Source organism: Vigna umbellata, chromosome 8, assembly GCF_029865625.1.
Source record: "Vigna umbellata cultivar VRB3 chromosome 8, Vumbellata_1.0, whole genome shotgun sequence".
Lineage (NCBI taxonomy): Eukaryota > Viridiplantae > Streptophyta > Magnoliopsida > Fabales > Fabaceae > Vigna > Vigna umbellata.
Window position 1 is genome coordinate 16,322,234 of NC_142172.1, and position 18,867 is coordinate 16,341,100.

At 29.9% G+C, this 18,867-nt stretch overlaps 3 protein-coding genes across 3 annotated transcripts; 2 read left to right on the plus strand and 1 right to left on the minus strand.

Annotated features, from left to right (window-relative positions):
* The first annotated feature begins 274 nt into the window (after positions 1-274).
* On the plus strand, positions 275-4,501 carry LOC124823595 (zinc finger CCCH domain-containing protein 14-like). The gene is made up of 3 exons (XM_047295838.2): positions 275-513; positions 985-1,045; positions 3,573-4,501. Exons 1-3 carry the CDS (start codon positions 441-443, stop codon positions 4,318-4,320), a joined length of 882 nt encoding a protein of 293 aa, XP_047151794.1. The 5' UTR covers positions 275-440; the 3' UTR covers positions 4,321-4,501.
* Positions 4,502-5,006: 505 nt separating this feature from the next.
* LOC124823596 (uncharacterized) lies at positions 5,007-6,141 on the minus strand. The gene is made up of 2 exons (XM_047295839.2): positions 6,013-6,141; positions 5,007-5,778 (listed from the first exon to the last, which is right to left on the minus strand). Exons 1-2 carry the CDS (start codon positions 6,118-6,120, stop codon positions 5,263-5,265), a joined length of 624 nt encoding a protein of 207 aa, XP_047151795.2. The 5' UTR covers positions 6,121-6,141; the 3' UTR covers positions 5,007-5,262.
* A 6,323-nt stretch (positions 6,142-12,464) lies between these two features.
* On the plus strand, positions 12,465-15,820 carry LOC124820456 (omega-6 fatty acid desaturase, endoplasmic reticulum isozyme 2-like). The gene is made up of 2 exons (XM_088097406.1): positions 12,465-12,662; positions 14,348-15,820. Exon 2 carries the CDS (start codon positions 14,359-14,361, stop codon positions 15,514-15,516), a length of 1,158 nt encoding a protein of 385 aa, XP_087953532.1. The 5' UTR covers positions 12,465-12,662; positions 14,348-14,358; the 3' UTR covers positions 15,517-15,820.
* The last annotated feature ends 3,047 nt before the right edge of the window (positions 15,821-18,867 follow it).

The window sequence follows — 18,867 nt, forward strand, 5'->3', positions numbered from 1 at the left end:
TAGAAAAATGCAATTTTGATTATGTATGTTATAATTTATCCAAAAGAAAGTGTATATATATATATTCATATTTTAAGGTTAATTATAAATAAAAGTAGGAGTGACGTCATAAATCACACGGGTAATGAAGGTGCGGCAAAAGCAAAAGAACAAAACAGTTAGGGCAACATATGATTGTTTTTATTTTTGATTCCCACCTCAGCGGAATCCAAACCGAACATTTAACTACGTTGAAACCTTTTCTTTTTAAATCCTCTCAGTATTGCCCAAATCTACCACTCACCAATTTCAATATATATTTTATTTTATTTATTATTGATATTCTCTTCGCACCACCACCACCTTCTCTCTCTCTCTCTCTCTCTCTGTCTCACCACCCTCTTCTCCAAAACCTCTTTTCCGCCGTTAGTTAGGGTTTTTCCGGATCTCGATCCGTCTCAATGGACCTTCGCAAGCGTGGAAGGCCCGAACTCTCCTTCAGCCTCAACGGCGCCGTTAAGAAGACCAAGCAAGGTTTGCACTCTATCCGTCTCTCTTTGTCTTTCTCTCTATATAACATTCTCTGTTTACTTACTCGGCAATGTCCCGTTTTCCTTCCTTTTGCTTCGTCGTTTTGCCTCTGCTTTTTTTGTCGTTTTTCGTTTTAGGGTTTTAGCTTAGTTACTTGCTTTGTTACAACACTCCTGAAATTCTTGAAAATTCGACCAGCGAAAAGTAAGAGCATATATTACACGTTTTTTGCTCAAACGAAACAGTGGTTACGTGTTTAATGTTCACGGTGTTACATATTTTTTTTTAATTGTTGGTTTGTTAATTATTAGCTTGGGTACAAAATTTGACCTGATTTAATATAATTCAGATATAAGTATTACTCGTAAGTGAGATATATGTGTTTTTGGAGAAAAAATTTAAATGGAGTGTACTGATTTAATAATAACAGTAAAGAACATTAACTGAGAAAACGTAATTAATGTTTTGCAACAGACTTGGAGTCCTTATCAGGTGGTGTAGGAAGCAAATCGAAGCCCTGTACCAAGTTTTTTAGGTTCTAATCTTTCCCATCTAAATGTGTATATCTGAAGTGCATATTTTACATTTTTGTAATGGCGGTGTATGGTAAGAATTAATTGTTTTAGTGATGCTATAAAACTAATCTGTGAATTAACTGGGTTGGTATTGGAAGCTTTTATACAGGTACATACTGTTCTTTGGTCTAATCAAGTTGTAACAGAATAATGGTTTTGGAATGGAGAACAATAAAGATGATAACAATTTGCAGGACGACCGTTGGCAATGGAACATTATACCAAAGATAAATTGATTGTTTTCATTGTTTGAGTTTCCCACGCTTTTTAGTTAGTGTAAATGTTGTTCGTGTTTTTAACAATATCTTTGAAGTTTTTATTGCATGCTATTATTTATGAACACACCTTTCAAATGGTAAGCTATTAATAGACTGATACGGTGCACTTTTGTTACTTGGGTCAGTTACTCTATGTCTAGCTTATGTATAGATGCATTTAAAATTTAGCATCAAGGTTGTGTTATATTTTTCAAGAGACTAATTTGTTTTCAGCTCCTATAAACTTGAACTAGTCAATTGCGTCCTATCTTACATTCTGAGTATATAGTTAGAGGTGAATTTTATTGAGAGGTTGTTTATTTTGAAGTAAACTCACATGATAGTTGTTTTCTAACATCTTTTATTCCTTCTTGCTTGTTAGGGATTTTCTGGATATGTTTTTAGCTGATGACTTCTTTACACTTACATTCTTGATAATGTAAATATGTCAGTAAAAATTTAGTATTATGAAGATTGCAATCCAGCACTATGGTCATGCGAAACTATGATCAAATTCCTCCCAATGAGCACTTTATGGTTGCTGTTGTTGCAATATTTGATGTGGTGGACTAAGGTGGCCACTGTGGTTTCGTATTTCCACAACACCAGGGATTGCAAGAAAACTGCAACCATAATTTAGAACCTTGATTGACAGTGCTCATGGAGGGGAATTTCACTGTAAGGTCTCATCATTATATTTGCTGGATTGCGGTTACAGTAGCCTTAAACCTTGACGATGTGGTTGAAATTGTGTTCATTTAATACTTTGTTGTTCTTAATAGTCAATTCTGTATAATTTCTGTGTTGGATCCTTCCTTGTGAAGTGATCTTTGCAAGGAAATAGTAGCCCAAACTTGATTTTGTTAAGAATTCATACCCAATCATCAATTTCTTTCAGTACGAAACTGATTTTTTTTCAGTCACAAGCCAATCTGTGTAATCTCTATGGTGCTTGTTTATTGTGGTGGTTCTCAGCACTGCTCATTCTTACATTGTTACGCACTTGGTTGTTCTGTGTCTTAATTTCTGTTCTGCTTTTGTTAGTTTTCCCCCATCCCCCTTTCTGAGCTTTTTAGCACTTGACTGAGGAGGTGGATTGAATAAATGATTTCAAAGTAGTAGTGTGCAAGGTCCTAATTAGAAGGGTGCTGTACATAGTGGTGGGGTTGAGCAAACACAGCTCTGTTGCCGAGCTTACTCTTTGGTTTGGGTGTAGGAAATGGAGACTTCAAACTGCCCCGTATAAGTGTAATCTTTTGCTACCATCTGAAATGGGATTTTGTTTTGCCATCCTTTCTTTGGTTTAAAAGCTACTTAGCTTTAGGATAAGTTGGTAGTTGTTATTGCAGCTGATTGTTAAAAGTTACTTCAGTCGCCTTTTTCTACTCTTAAGCTACTTTTTCCCTTCTATATTTTACGGAAAAATGCTCCTTAATTTAGGAGCTTTTCCAAATATGTGTGTCTTAGCTTCTTTTTGAAAAAGAAAAACCAAAACGAAAGTTGGGCCAAACACTACCAAGCTGGTTTGATAACTAGTGAAAATTTTGGTTTGAATCGTAACTTGAAGGGAAGACCAGAGCACACTCCCTAAGCTTTTGATGGAAACTGTATTTTTGTCAAATGTTGTACACACTGTTAAATATTTAAATCGAACGAGACAAGTTCATGAGCTAAAAATTACATTGTGATAAGCATTGATAAATTTTCTCATTAATAATATATTAAACAGACAGACAAGAATAATTCGTTGCTTCAATAAGTCTACTTGTCAATTCCTCGTTTTGCTCTGATACAGTTTGGTCAATATTAGTTTACTTGGTCTCTAAACATGATTGTTATAATATTTTGTGAAAACAAACTAAGTACTTCGAATTTGGTTGACTCGCTTAATATGTTGACATGGTATAAGCAAGATCTGCGATGCTAAAATGCTGACATGGTTGATCCTCTTGAAGTAGCCTTGCTATATCTCTGCCCTGTATCACTGATATCTCCTTGTGTTTGACTGAGTGTTTCACTTTCTTGAACTTAGTGTTGGACATTTGTTGGTTTTCGAAGTTTGAACATAGTTCATGCTTGTCTTTCTAAATAACCCATGATCTTTTACAATGTATACCATGAGTTACTTTTTCACTTGTGCTGTAGAAAACCGGAAATAAAAAGAGAGGCTTGCATTTTATGTAAGAAGTATTGATGTGATGATCTGATTATACCGTGATGCCTTTTGCAGCACTGCTGGCTGCCCATTTGGTGAGGGCTGCCATTTCTTGCATTATGTTCCTGGTGGTTATAATGTGGTTGCCCATATGATGAATTTGAAACCTGCTGCTCCTCCTTCAAGAGCTGTTGCTGCACCACTTCCGGTATCTAATGGCTCTACTCCATCTGCTGTTAAAACACGCATATGTAACAAGTTCAATACTGCCGAAGGATGCAAATTTGGTGACAAGTGCCATTTTGCTCACGGTGAATGGGAACTTGGTAAACCTATTGCTCCCTCAATTGATGATCATCGTCCTTTGGGACCTCCATCAGCTGGTCGAATGGCTGGTCGAATTGAGCCTCCTCCCTTGGCTGGGAGCTTTGGTGCCATTTCTACTGCCAAGATCAGTGTAGAAGCTTCTCTGGCAGGAGCTATCATTGGGAAGGGTGGTGTGAACTCAAAGCAGATCTGTCGCCAAACAGGAGCGAAACTTTCAATCCGAGAGCATGAAACTGATCCAAACCTTAGAAACATTGAACTTGAGGGAACATTCGAACAGATAAAGGAGGCAAGTAATATGGTAAAAGATTTACTTTTGACTGTTTCAATGTCTGCCCCTCCCAAATCCACCCCTGGTGTTCCTGGTGCCCCTGCTCCACCTGGAAGCAACTTCAAGACCAAGCTGTGTGAGAATTTTGCAAAAGGGTCTTGCACCTTTGGAGATCGATGCCACTTTGCTCATGGAGCTGCTGAGTTGCGCAAGCAGGGGGTATGATTTTGTTTTTCGATCTTGTATTAGCCAGTTCTATTATTATCATTATTGCAGTTGATGTTGTTGTGCATTGTTACTTAGTGGTACTCACATTAATTTTCCTGTTATAGTTTTCCCGTACTAAGTTAATTTTTAAATCATCTTTTTTGCGGTTGCAAAAATGAGTATCCTGTTTTTTTCTTCACATGATAATTTCACTATATTAAAGCGCATGCCTGATGTAAGAAAATGCCATGTTTTTATTTCATTTCTTTTGCTTTTTATCACAGTTTTGTTCTGTCTTCAAAATGTTTGTACGATAAACTTATTCAATGACGAAAAAGAAACGAATTTGAAGTGGTCGACATCTAGCTGGGTTGAGTTTTATAATTTATTCAAGCAATCGATCCGTGAGTATATTTTTAAGTCGTTAAATATTACATAAATTGATAATATAACTCCTCCTACACTTATGTATTCAATTCTAACAAGCGTACATATTGATTAAATAAATTGACTTCATAAGGAAAAAAAAGAGGGCTATACTTTTTTATTGTTAATTTAAGTCTTTTATTCTGTTTATGTTGGTGAGGCCCTAAAGATTATTTTCTCTGTAAAATAGCGTGATAAAAAATAACTCAATAAATTGGATGTCATGATAATTCACTGATTTCTTTTTCCATGAAATTAAAAAAAAAGAAGCAGCAGCATTCCTTGAGACTACACTTTTATTTATTGAAACAAACAGATAAGGCAACTTAGAGGAACCAAATGTTCCACGAACAACACTGGTCCCATAACCAAACCAAAATGGTTGTGAATTACGAAACACACACACACACAAGTATACAACGTAAGATTAGTAAAATAATACAGCACCTACGACACCAAAGCTACATTATGTAATAACATCACCTTAACTACCTGCAAACAAATCTACATTCAAACTTCACGAATCATTGTTATTCAACTGAAAGTAGGCCCACTAGTAGGAGCACTTCCTCCCCCAGTGCTTGTTTGGGTCGTTGTATCCATGACAGTGTTACTGTCCATCGATGGAAGTGACCCATGCCCAGCCTCAGGCCCATGATCAAGAACATACCTATTATCAGGCCCAGGCATTCCTGTCACTTGGTTAGATCCCATTTGTCCAAATTCACTGGTGGGGTACATGGCAGACTCAGCCCCAAGTCCAAGCTCAGACCCGGTACTGGGGGGTATGGCATCGGGCCCGGGCCCAGTTGTGGTGAAGGCCGAAGTCTCAGACCCTGGCCCAGTGTATATAGCGTCGTCAGGCCCAGAACTGGGCTCGGTTGTTTCTGTCTGAGGCCCGTCGGCCTGTCCAGCGATGGCAGACTGCTTGGCGGCAGCGTTGTGCTGACGCGCCTGGCACTTCTCCGTCTCGGCCTGGTTTATCTTCTCTTGTTTCTTCTTAGTGGCCATTTCCTTCTCCCTTTCATCGTGTGCACTTATCTTCTCACTCTGTTCCGCCCAATTCAAAGTTAGTATAAGCCCAATTACGTAACTGACCCAATTTCATTTTCGTGGTTTTCCACGAATACTAGATTTCGATAATTTCCATAATAATCATCAGAAAAATTTCTGGTTGATTGAAGATGTAACATTCCCCATGCATGAACAAAAATGAAACTGAAAAGGAAAAAAACAGTTTTTGGTTTGATGTTTTGAAGAGAAATGCAGAAGAGATAAATAAACCTTCTCCTGAAGAGTGGCTTTGGTCTTCTCCAAACCAGACTTGGCAGAAGCACCAATGTTTGCTGCGGTTTCCTTCACGCTCTCCACGGCTTTCTTCGCTGCTTGCATTTTCAATCTTCTTGTTTTCTCTTCTTTCTCTTTGACACCTTATATAAAGATTCAAGAGCCCTTCTGTTTTTCACACGTGTCGAACACCACACACGTGGCATCTTTCTAAACGCTAACTGCCACGTTTCTCTACGAAACTAACTTAAGGGAGTAACGGCCTTCTGCCACGTTCTACTATTCATAGCCCACCTTTCACCTTTCTTTAAATAATTTTATTCCCATTCTAATACCTTCATTTAGCATTTATTAAGTATTCTCGAGCAAATGAACAAATTAGCTAAATGTATTTTCGAACGTCTTACTTTTTATATTGGTGTAATATATTATAATATAAAAGAAATTTGTTATAAAATTTACTTTATTATTCACATTTATTTTGTTAAATGTTAAAAAAATTAGTTTTTTTAGTAAGACCTAAAAATGTATAGCTCAAAACTTTAGTAAGATCGGACAAAAGATAAAGTTAATAAATTAATTATTTTAAAATACTTTATTTTTATATTGTTATTAAAAGAATTTTAAAAATATATATTAGACTAATCTAATAACACACTAAATAAATATTGTTTGGTATGGTATCTAACCCGAAAGGTAAACTTCATTCCTTTAATTGGGTTAGTGCTAAAGGTAAAAGCAGATGAAAAAGTTTCACGGGTATTGGATCATAATTGGGTCAGCGCTAAAGTTATTATTATTGTAGACTGGGCAAACAAACAATTAACCACTCTTAAACCAATTAAGATAGTTGTTGAGATAGTTACAACTGTTTATTGGTAATGGGCCATGCCTAAGGATATGCTCATTTTAATATTTATAAATATATGTTTGACAGGAAGGTCAGGTAATTAATTATGAAGAGAAGAAAGAAAGAGAGCGAACAACACAACTTGGATAACTGAAGACCATCATGAAGCCCATCTAGTCTCCAGGACAACTTTAAATGCTTTGAATAAGGGATCTCAACCCTAACCCAAAACAAATATAAAAAAAATATTATATGAATTTAACAATAAACACATTAGACAAGTCTACATATATATTGATTAAAAGAATATAACAAAAATCATTAGAGGAGTCTAATAATACAAAATAAACAAATATATCCACACATTAGTTATAGTACAACAAAAAATATTAGACAAGTCATTCTTTACATTTGTTAGACAAGTATATGAATATGCTAATTACACGAGTAACATAAAATATTAAACGAGTTTGTCAATATACTGATCAAGCAAATTTAACAATACACATTATATTAATGTATCCATACAATCACTAGATAAGTATAGAAAAAAACATTAGATGAATCATTTTACATTTATTACATGAGTTTAGGAATATTATTAGACGAGTTTGTCCATGCACTAATTACATAAGTATAATAAAACAACACTAGATGAATATGTCCATACATTGATAAGGCGAGATTGACAATATACATTGTACAAGTTTGTCCATACAGAAATTGTGAGTCTATTAATACACATTAGATGAGTCTATTCATTTAGTGATTAAACAAGTCTTGCAATATACATTAAATGAGTTTGTACATAGATTGATTAGATCTATCTGTACAATAATTAAACGAATGTATATGTTAGACAAGTTTGTCCATACACAAATTAGATGAGTCTATTAATACACATTGAAAGAGTGTGTCCACTCATTGTTTCAATGAGTCTAACAATACATATTACACGAGTTTAAATATACATTTATTAAACAAGTCTAGCAATTCACATTATACAAGTATATCCATATACTCATTAGACAAGTCTAACAATATATATTAGACGACTTTGTCGATGTATTGAATATACGAGTTTAGCAATATATATTAGACAAGCCTTTCCATACATTGATCACATGAATATAGCATAAAAATTACATGATTTTAACAATACACATTAGATGAGACTATCCATACACTAATTAAATGAGTATAACAAAAAATATTAGAAAATTCATTTCATATATTATTAGGCGAGTATAACAAAAATTATTAGATAAGTACAAATACAGTGATTAAATGAGTAAAGAAAAAAGTATTAGACAAGTATGTTGATGTGTTGATTATACGAGTCTAACAATACATAATAAACGAATCATTCATATATTGATTACACAACTTTAGCAATATACATTGAACATGTCTTTCCACACACAAATTAGATAAATATATTAATACACATTAGACAAAACTATTGATGCATTGATTAAATGAATATTGGAATATACAATAAACAAACTTATTCATACATTTATTAAATTAGATAATTCATTCCATACATTGAATAAATGAGTAAGTTATTTCATATATTAAATAAATGAGTCTAAGAATAAACATTAAACGAGTATGTCTATACATTAATCAAATGAGTCTTGTAACATACACATACATTAGATGAGTTTATTCATACATATATTAAACGAGTCTATTATTACACATTACATGATTTTATCCACTATCTTATTAGACGAGTCTTACAATATACATTATATAGATTTGTTTATATACTGTTAGTCGAATCTATCTATATACTAATTAAATGAGTCTAACTTTGCATATTAAATAGGTTGTCGATGTATTGATTAGACAAGTCTAACAATAGATATTAGATAAATTTATGCACACTGATTTGTACTTTTAGTGAGTCTACTTTATATATTTTTACATATCCTTCATATTTTAGAGAATCTATTATATATTTTAGCACATCTTATGATTTTTACAAGGTCTATTATCTATATTTTTACAAATATATTAACTTTCTTAACCCATAAATCATTTTTCACGTTAATTCTACTTAAAACTTAATTATAAACTTAAAAATATTTATTATTTTTTCTTTACGTTTAAATCTCTTTTAATAAATAAACAAACACATGAATTTAAAACTAATTAACACTATAAAAGAATAATATATTAATTTTTTTTAATTTTACTGTAAATAATTAAATAAATTTAAAAAATAATTATAAAATTTTAAAAATAAATAATAAAATAATTTATAATAAAAAAGGTAAAATTGGTAAGGAAATTATATAAAAAAAGGCTGAGATGATTATAACACCAATAATACTATCCCTAGGTGTTCACTTATTTTTATAATAACAAAAATAATAAAATTATTATTCTTCTTATTATAAAAGTAAATATAAATAACTTTTATAATTTTATTGTGGATAATTAGTTTAATTTAGAAAATGATTAAATTTAGAAAATAGTCAAATAAAAAAATATCAATCTTAAAAAACAGTCACTTAAAAGATAAAATTAAAAAATAATTATTTTAATTAAAATAAATTCTATTTAAAAGGTAAAAGTGAAAGTAAATGTGTACTCAAGAGTCCATTTCATATGATAGTATAGATCACTGAAAATACATATTCTCATGTGTGTTAGCTTTTTTATGATGATAAAAAAAGAATAAAAATATTATTATAATAATTATAAAAATAAATACAAATAATTTTTATAATTTTATTGTTGATAATATTTATTTATTTTGTTGATAATTTTTTTTTATATACATAGTTGTTTTAGTTTTAAAAAATATTAAGTTCAAAAAAATTTGTCAAATGAAAAAATGGTTAAATTATAAAATAAATCACTTAAAGGATAAAATTATTAATTTTTTTTAGTTAAAAAAGTTATCTAAAAGATAAAATTTTTGGAAAAGACATATGTACACAACACAAAAAGTAGAGTATTATTTTTATATGATGTTATAAAATAGTGTAAGCATTTCTTCCAAGCTCATCTCATTAATACCTATTGAAACTCTTGTTCACCTTAATCTTATTTATAGATTTCGAGTTTAGAGAATTTATATACTATTCTGAAAAATGTCTCTAATATATTGTGAAATATCTTCAATATATATATAAATTTTCTTTTTATTGACAAGATATATGTTAATATCTCCAAGGTATTTATAAATAATATCTTATGATATAACATTAACGTATTTATGATCAAATAATTTCTAACTCATACTCATTGATTCCTTTCAAAACCATGAAGATTATCGAGGAAATAATAATAAATTTACAGCTAAATAGTGAAAGAGTTATTTTCTCTCAATTACTTGCAATTTAACAGCAAATTGCTAATGAATAAAAGAAAAATATGTTAATACTCTTACTAAGTAGTTATAAAACTTGTTTGTTAATTTATAACAATTTTGTAGTAAATTCTTCCAATTTTTTTTTTTAGTAAATATGAAATATAATATTTCCTAGCTACTTCCCCACTAACACATAGCAAATTATAGTAATTTATCTCTAATTACTCCCTAATTAAATAGTAGAAAATTATAGGAATTTATCGTTAACCATTCCTAGGTGATTCGTAATAAATTATAACAACTTATCCCTATATTAAATTATAGCGTTATTGATAAAATTATGGCTAGATTAAATTTCTTTCAAATTTGATTAAAGTATTATAAAATTTATCTGCCAATTTTCTTTTTTAAGAGAATATGTATGGAAAGCTTAGAAAATATTGTAACTTATTTTGCTTCTTTTAATATAAAATTCAAATAAAAAAATAATAAGTAAGACTTTTATGCAAAAATATTTTTAAAAAAATTGATAAAATTTCTTGCAAATTGTTATTTATAACAAACAAAATTTTTTATTATTTTTTGAAAAAAATTAGCAAGAAATATTTGTATTCCTAATGTGATACCATTCAAATTGGAAAGAAAACAATCTTGTTTTAGTTAAATATCTTTTATAATTTTGAAAACTTATCTAATAAATGTAATTGATAAATAAAAAGTTATGTTACGTGATAATAAAATATATTAGTGATAGTTTGATAATATATTAATATCTTATTTATTAAAAAAACATATATTCCTTTGTAATATAATTTTGTTAAAATTTTAAGATAAATAAATTAGTGAGAGAATATTTTGGATATTATTTCCTTGCTAAATATAAGTTTTATTTGTTAGCTATGGATTAGCAACAAAATTATTTCGTAACCAAACAAAATTAAATTTTGTTAGGAAATAATGACACAAAATACACTTTTATCAAACTATAGTTAATTATTTCAAGTTGGCTATTGTATTTTTGAGTTGTTATTCGCTCACTAAATAGTAAAAAATATTTTTCCTTTGTTAATTTCTTTAGCTAACTACCAATTTTGTTATAGAATAATAATTTATCATCATAATCTATTACATCTCTAAGATAGTTAAAAATAATATCTTAAGAAATAATAATTAATTATTTAATTTTATCGTATTTCTAAGATATTTATAGATTTTTTTTTATCAATAATTGTTTCTTGTTAGTATTTTGTTAGCATGAAGAATTAAACTTACAACATCTCTTACTTTTTTTTTTTATAAATTCTTCAAACCAATCTTATAACCCTCAAAATGTTGGTAGAGAGAATTTAACTCAACCTCTCCCACAATCCCTTCTAATTAACCTTACTATTAAACTCCCTTATAACTCCAAGATAGTTATAAATAACATCTTATAATATAATAATTAATTGTTTGCTTAATATCTCCAATATATAAATAATATCTTATAATATAATAATTAATATCTTATGATATAGTTTGTTATCTTGAAATAATAAAATCTCTTTAACAAATCTGTATATATATTTATTGATGAGTCCAAAAAACTTATAAATACATCATCTCACAATAAGAAATACTCACTCAGTTTCCTTTTGAACACCTAATTTTCACACTTAATTCTTACTTAATTTTCTTATTTACTCTCTTATATTAATTTATATTGTTCCTTATTTGAGTGTCGAAAGATTTTTTGAAGATTAATATTTTTGTTTTTATTTGAAACTTAATAGTTTCCTCCATGAGACATAGAGATCATCATACTCTCATACTCTCTTTAGACATCTTGACAAAATCCGATAAAAATAGAATAAATAATAAATAATCCTTAAAAAGGAAAACAATCACAATTTTGCAATGTAATAAAAGTGTTGGAATAAAATTGGATTGATTTACTGTTAACTGTTTTTAAATATGAGTTGCGAGAATTGTGTATGGAATTTTTGAGAAAACTATAATTTATAAAAGATATTCTTTTTCTTAAAAAAGAAAGAGTTTTTTTAATTTCAAAATGTTTTAAACCTAAATATATATAAGGCTTCAAGATTCTTCATATTTGGCTCTCGTCCTCTTGTTCATAACTTTTCTTTTTATTAGGGTTTTTTTTTTTCTTCCAAATATGCTTATTCCATAAACTTTGGATCTCAAGAAAAAGTATGTGACATGGATTACTTTGGCAACCATTACACCCTTTATGACCACACATTGCTGAGTAAAAGGGCGAAATAATAGCATAAACACACACACAAATAATAATAAAAATAATAAAAAAAATAAAAATTATTGATAAATAGGGGATCCCTTCATCCGATGGAAAGTATTATTATACTTCCTTTCGTCTCTCTTCTCAGACATTCTTCTGCCACCCTTTCTCCCTTTCAGACAGAGGGAGAAAGATAAATTACCTTTCACTTTTCATCTCTTATTCAGGTTTTTCACCTTATTTATGTTTCATATTCTTTTTCTGCTATACATATATATAATTATCATGCTAGTTTTTTCATCTAAGATCTAAAGGATCTAATAATCATTGCTTCTTCTTCTTTTTCTGTTCTTAATTTACCTTCTGATTCTAATTAAAGTTGATTAATCTGCTTGTTTCATGTTTTAATGTTCGTTTGGTTCAAGGTTTTCAAAATTTTCAATTCCAATCATTATACATACCATTAAATTCGATCATTTTCTCAGTCAAGATGGTCATTTTTTTCCTTCTGATTAATGATGGTTACATTAACAGTTTTTGAATATTTTTAGGTAGGAAAGGCTAAATATGGGAATATATTTGTGACGTGTGGTTTTTGAAGTGAATACATTATTAAAGTTATTTTTTGTTAAGTTGAAATATATTTGATCTTTTATCAAATTTGTCCCATTTGTCTTCATATTTAATTGTTCCGTAATGCATAATTTTCTAAAGAAACTGTTAACAAAGTCCTTTTCTGATTATTAAAAGTCTGTTAATAATGAATTTAACATTTTGCTCCAAGAAAAATATATCCATATACTTTGTGTTTTTCAATCAATCTAGTCCATGATAATTTATTTTAGAATTAGAACTTTAGTTTCTTTTAACTTTTATTTACGATTTTATTTTTTTTATGTGATTTCAGCATTTAAATTTTAAAACATGCTAATTTTGATTCAATTTTAATTTTTTTACACTTTTTATTTATTTTTCTTCTAATCATATATAAATTTGTTTAAGATATCATCAAGAAATAATTTCATTAATTAAAATATAAATTTGAAAAACAAAAACATAGATCATAAATTGAAAAAAAGTTAAAAACTCTAAAATTACTATAATTAAAATTAAGAGACATGAACAAAAAAAGGAATCAAAACTACAAAGTGTAAAATATAATTTATAAGTTGACCACGCATACATAATTCCCATGTGATTGTTATATAATAAACTATGTTTTATGATATTATGATATTATTTACAACCTCATGAAATTATTTTAATACAGAAAATATGTTATCCTTTTGGTGAAGTAGATAATAACAAAATTAACTATTTGTTTACATTGACTTGGTTACCATACTCCACATACACTTGACACGTTCGTAGCCAGGACTTATTCTCGTGTAAAAATCAATTTTCTTCTCACTTTTCACAACGTCAAAGTATTGCTAAACGTGCATTAGAACCCTAAAACTTTATATTGCAAATTCAACTTTTCCTATATTTAGTACTACATAGCCCTATTTTTAATTTTACACGAATCCACCAGCTTCCAAGGTAAATGCAAGCCTTCAGTTTTTCATCACCACACGCTTTAGTCTATATGTCAATGTTAGCTTTAGAAAAAGATGATCAAATTCTTCCTATAAAATGACCATGATGTTCAGGGACTTTCAGGAAAAATCTTAACGTATAATAATTGCTTCTAATCATATACTTTTATTTATAAAATTTTAATATTAATGTACTATTTTATTGTTTTAACCCATCGTTACTCTTAACACATTTAAGGTGATCCAGAATTTCTTGTAACTCAAACACTTTATAACTTTCACTTCTCATCGTGTTGTTTTATACGAACAATCATAAGAATCTTTGGTTGTCTTATTTCTTAAAAGTGTGCACCAAAACTTTCTGTCAATTGCAGGTTGCGTGAAAATGGGAGGTGGTGGCCGAAGCTCTGCTCCAAAACAGAGAAACTCCGGTGAAGATGTGGTTTGGAAGAAGCGTGTTCCACACCAAAAACCACCGTTCAGTCTGAGCAAAGTGAAGAAAGCGATTCCACCGCACTGTTTCGAGCGTTCGGTGGTTCGTTCCTTCTCCTACGTCTTCTACGACCTGGCCATAGCCTCGTGTCTTCTCTACGTGGCGCTAAACTACTTCTCAACCCTTCCCCATAACTTCTCCCTCTTGGCCTGGCCCCTGTACTGGATCCTCCAAGGTTCCGTCCTCACCGGCGTTTGGGTCATAGCGCACGAGTGTGGCCACCACGCTTTCAGCGATTACCAGTGGCTCGATGACACGGTTGGTCTCGTTCTCCATTCGTTTCTTCTCGTGCCCTATTTTTCCTGGAAATATAGCCACCGCCGGCACCACTCCAACACGGGGTCCCTCGAACGCGACGAAGTGTTTGTGCCGAAAACAAAGTCCAGCGTTGGTTGGCATTCTAAGTACCTCAACAACCCTGCTGGGAGAGTTCTCACTCTTGCCATCACCCTAACCCTAGGTTGGCCTCTCTACTTGGCCTTCAACGTTTCGGGTCGGAGCTACGAGCGTTTCGCCTGCCACTATGACCCTTATGGCCCCATTTACTCCGACCGCGAAAGGCTTCAGATTTACGTCTCCGATGTAGGGGTTCTGGCCGTGTGTTACGGCCTCTACAAGCTTGTGTTGGCAAAAGGGTTCCTTTGGGTGGTTTGTGTCTATGGGGTGCCTCTGATGGTGGTAAATGCGTTGTTGGTGTTGATCACTTTCTTGCAGCACACTCACCCTGCCGTTCCTCACTACGATTCCGCGGAGTGGGATTGGCTGAGAGGCGCATTGGCCACCGTGGACAGAGATTACGGGATTCTGAACAAGGTTCTTCATAACATCACTGACACACACGTGGCACATCACTTGTTCTCCACGATGCCGCATTACCATGCAATGGAAGCCACCAACGCTATAAAACCGATTCTGGGAGATTATTATCACTTTGATGGCACTCCTATCTATAAGGCAATGTGGAGAGAGGCAAGAGAGTGCATGTACGTTGAGACTGATGAAAAGTCTAAGAACAGTGGTGTTTACTGGTACAACAATCAACTGGATTGAGTAGAGGTTCTTCAGACTTGAGACAGTTTAGGTTGTTTTTTGTTTTACCTCTAATCATGGTTATGCGTCTTATAGAATCATTTTATGATTAGTGGTAATGTTGGTCGTAGAAAAGGACAGTGTATACTATACTATACTATGTTATGCTGATACGCATGGTGTGTTGAAATCAGCTTTCATATGGCTATTCACTTGATCGTTGGAAAAGCTAATAGTAGCTGGTTTCAGTTATATAGTAATATATTACAGTATATGTAATATAAATACATAATGTAATGAAAAGAAAGTGGAGCTTTTGTTTTTACTTTTGTTCTTCTTCTTTTTGTCTCTGTCATGTTTATAAGTTATTCATACCTCTCAAATTTTCATTGAGGAATTGCGATCATACTATGTTCAGGTTTGAGGAATGTTCTTATCATAAAATAAAGCTAGATTTGACCATGTTATATATTAAAAGGTTATCTTCTTAAATTTGAAGACTAAGAATAATTTTAAAAGTAGTTTAGAGGACAAGAAACAGAGAGCATGGAAGAAGATACAGAGAAAACAGAGGAAGTGGGAAAGAGAGAAAAGTTCTTTTTGCAATAAAAGTTGAAGAGTAATAATTTTTTACCCACCTAAATTTTTTACATTCAAATTTTACATTTTTTTTTACTTTTTATTCTTAAAAACATACAAAAGTTTACACTTTTACCTTTATGTTATGTGTTAAATGGTGTCATGATACCTTTACTCAAAGTTTAGTCATATCTTCTTCATTTTTACATTTCATTGAAAAAATTATAAAAGTTAATTACCACTGCAACTGCTAACTTTCGTTAATATATAGAAGGATAAACATGTAAGAACATATATAACTTTACCACAACAATTATTTAGATAAAGTTTTTTAACTGTTAAAAATGTTTTTTGATTTCTATTTTTTTGAAATGGAGTTTCATTTAGGACAGTTACCAGAACAAGGATATTTATTAAAGACTATATAGGTGGAGTATGAACTAATTAATTCAAACATAAACTAGTGAACCCAAAATAAATAATTAGTATATTAACTTTGTAATTTTAGACAATGTTTGGCAAAAGCTAAATGAATAAAACGAGAAGAAATATGAAAAAAAAATTAACTAGCTACAAAATACAAGTGTTTGGTAAAATTATTCTTTAACACATTTAATATATTAAAAATGATAGAAAAAGTTTAAATGGTATTTTATTTCAAAATTAATTATTTTATATTGATAAAAATATATTTAGGATATTATAATTTACAATGCTAATTAATTTAAAAATATTGTAACTTTTATTTATATAAAGTATTTTAATTAATAGTTTAGTTTAATTAGTTAATGGTTTTAAAATGTTGTCTATTCTATTATTAATCTTAGGAGACAACTTAAAATATTTTTTTAATCAAATCTAAAATAAAAATAAGAGGCTTAAGTGAACGACATATTTTTATTATTTTGATTTATATCTTATAATATAACAATATGAATCTCATTTAAAAGGGCACAAAACACAATTTTAATAAGTTCCATAAGGTCAATAAAACAGAAAAGATTCAGCTAATGTTTAAAAATAAAAAGTTACTTGAAGTACATAAAAATAATAGTATTAGTCAAACATGATTTAGAATAGCTTCATTAAGTTAAATAATCATGGTCATTATTCTGGAAATAATATAATAAGTTAAAATTAAATATTTTAGGATATTATCTTAATATAAAATATAAAAAACCAAATATTTTTAAACATTAACATATACAAAGAGGAGGAATTAAATTATTTGAAAAGTAACTAAATATCGTCTCCATGTGGTGCAATTTCTATAATTGTGATGATTTCAAGAGAGTTTCTTAAATAAAAAATATTTTTTAATTAGTTTGTAATTATTAAAAAATTTATTCATCTTTCACACTTACAATATTATTTAAGTAGAACATCAGTTTCAACTAATTAAAGTGATAACAAACAAATTTCTTAAATTTACGTGATAATCGTCCATTTAATCTAAATACTTACCATTTATAAATTAAAATCACCTATCTATATTTTGTATTTTTTTTCTGTTTAATAATTTTCGTCACATAATATACGATAACCTAACATCATTAATTTCATTTTATGTTATTAACATTGAAACATAAAGTTGTTCATAAGACATTGTTTTTCTTGTTTTAGTAGTTGGTATTGGAGAAAATTTAACTTTATTATTAAAAGTTAATGTTTGTTTTAATATATGATCGGAAGCATGACTTAAAAAAAATTGTACTTTAATACATGATTTTCATGTTAAATATTTTTTTAACTTCTTAAAAAGTCTTCTGTTAAAAAAAAAATCAAAAGTCATGGATGTAAACATAATTCCATAAATAAAAACTCAAAAATAAAAAATGGTGCATAAAAATACAACTCTACCAAAAAATAATTTAAAAATTATGCATACAAACATGAACTGTATTGAAATATTTAGAAATCGTGAAACTAAGATGTTGAAAATAAAAATGTTCAACACAAAAGTCGAGTATGGAATTGCTTTTGGCATGATTTATTTACGTGCATAACTTTTTTTTTTCAATTTTAATAAAAAAAGTAGTCAAATTACACTAATTTAATAATTTTTTGTAGTTTTGATCTTAAATAAATTCATATGATTCCATAGTCGGCTTTACAAAATTCCAAATTTAACGGCAAAATAGGCGCATCAAATTAAATGAACCTAATTCAGTTTAAAGTCTTTTTCTGTGCCTACTTAATTAAATAGTCATGTCTGCTTAATAAATAATTATTTAGTATTTTTTTTCCTCTCTCTTTTATTTGTATTTTCCTTCTTATTAATTTATATTATTTGTACTAAATGTTTATTATCTGCGTGGATGGTTAATTTCCATTTAAAAAAGCTGACTTAACCATTCACAGTAGAGTTTTATCTTTTAATGATATTTTTTTAATCCACAAATTATAAAGTTAAAGATTTTATATTATATAGAGAGCATGTTACTTAACAATTTGTGAATAAAGTGGTTTTAATGGTAACTACTGTATGTAGACATGGTAGTTATGGTTGTGGGGGTGTTGCTCCTTCCACCATCCTTGCTCCCTCTACCTTTTCAATCCTCTACAAAATTTTTTTAATTATAAAATTAGTTTTTTTTTACTTTTTAATCCTATTATTTACTTTATTCTGAAATCCTAAATTTCTATTCATTTTCATTCACCCATTTTTACTGTGCAGTCTCACCCTTCTTTTTCAAGTTTCAGTTTATCTTTTTCCAGATTACCACCTCTCCAAGTCTCACCAGATCCGTTTTTTTCATCTTTCAACTCTTACTTCTTTTCCCCATATCTGTT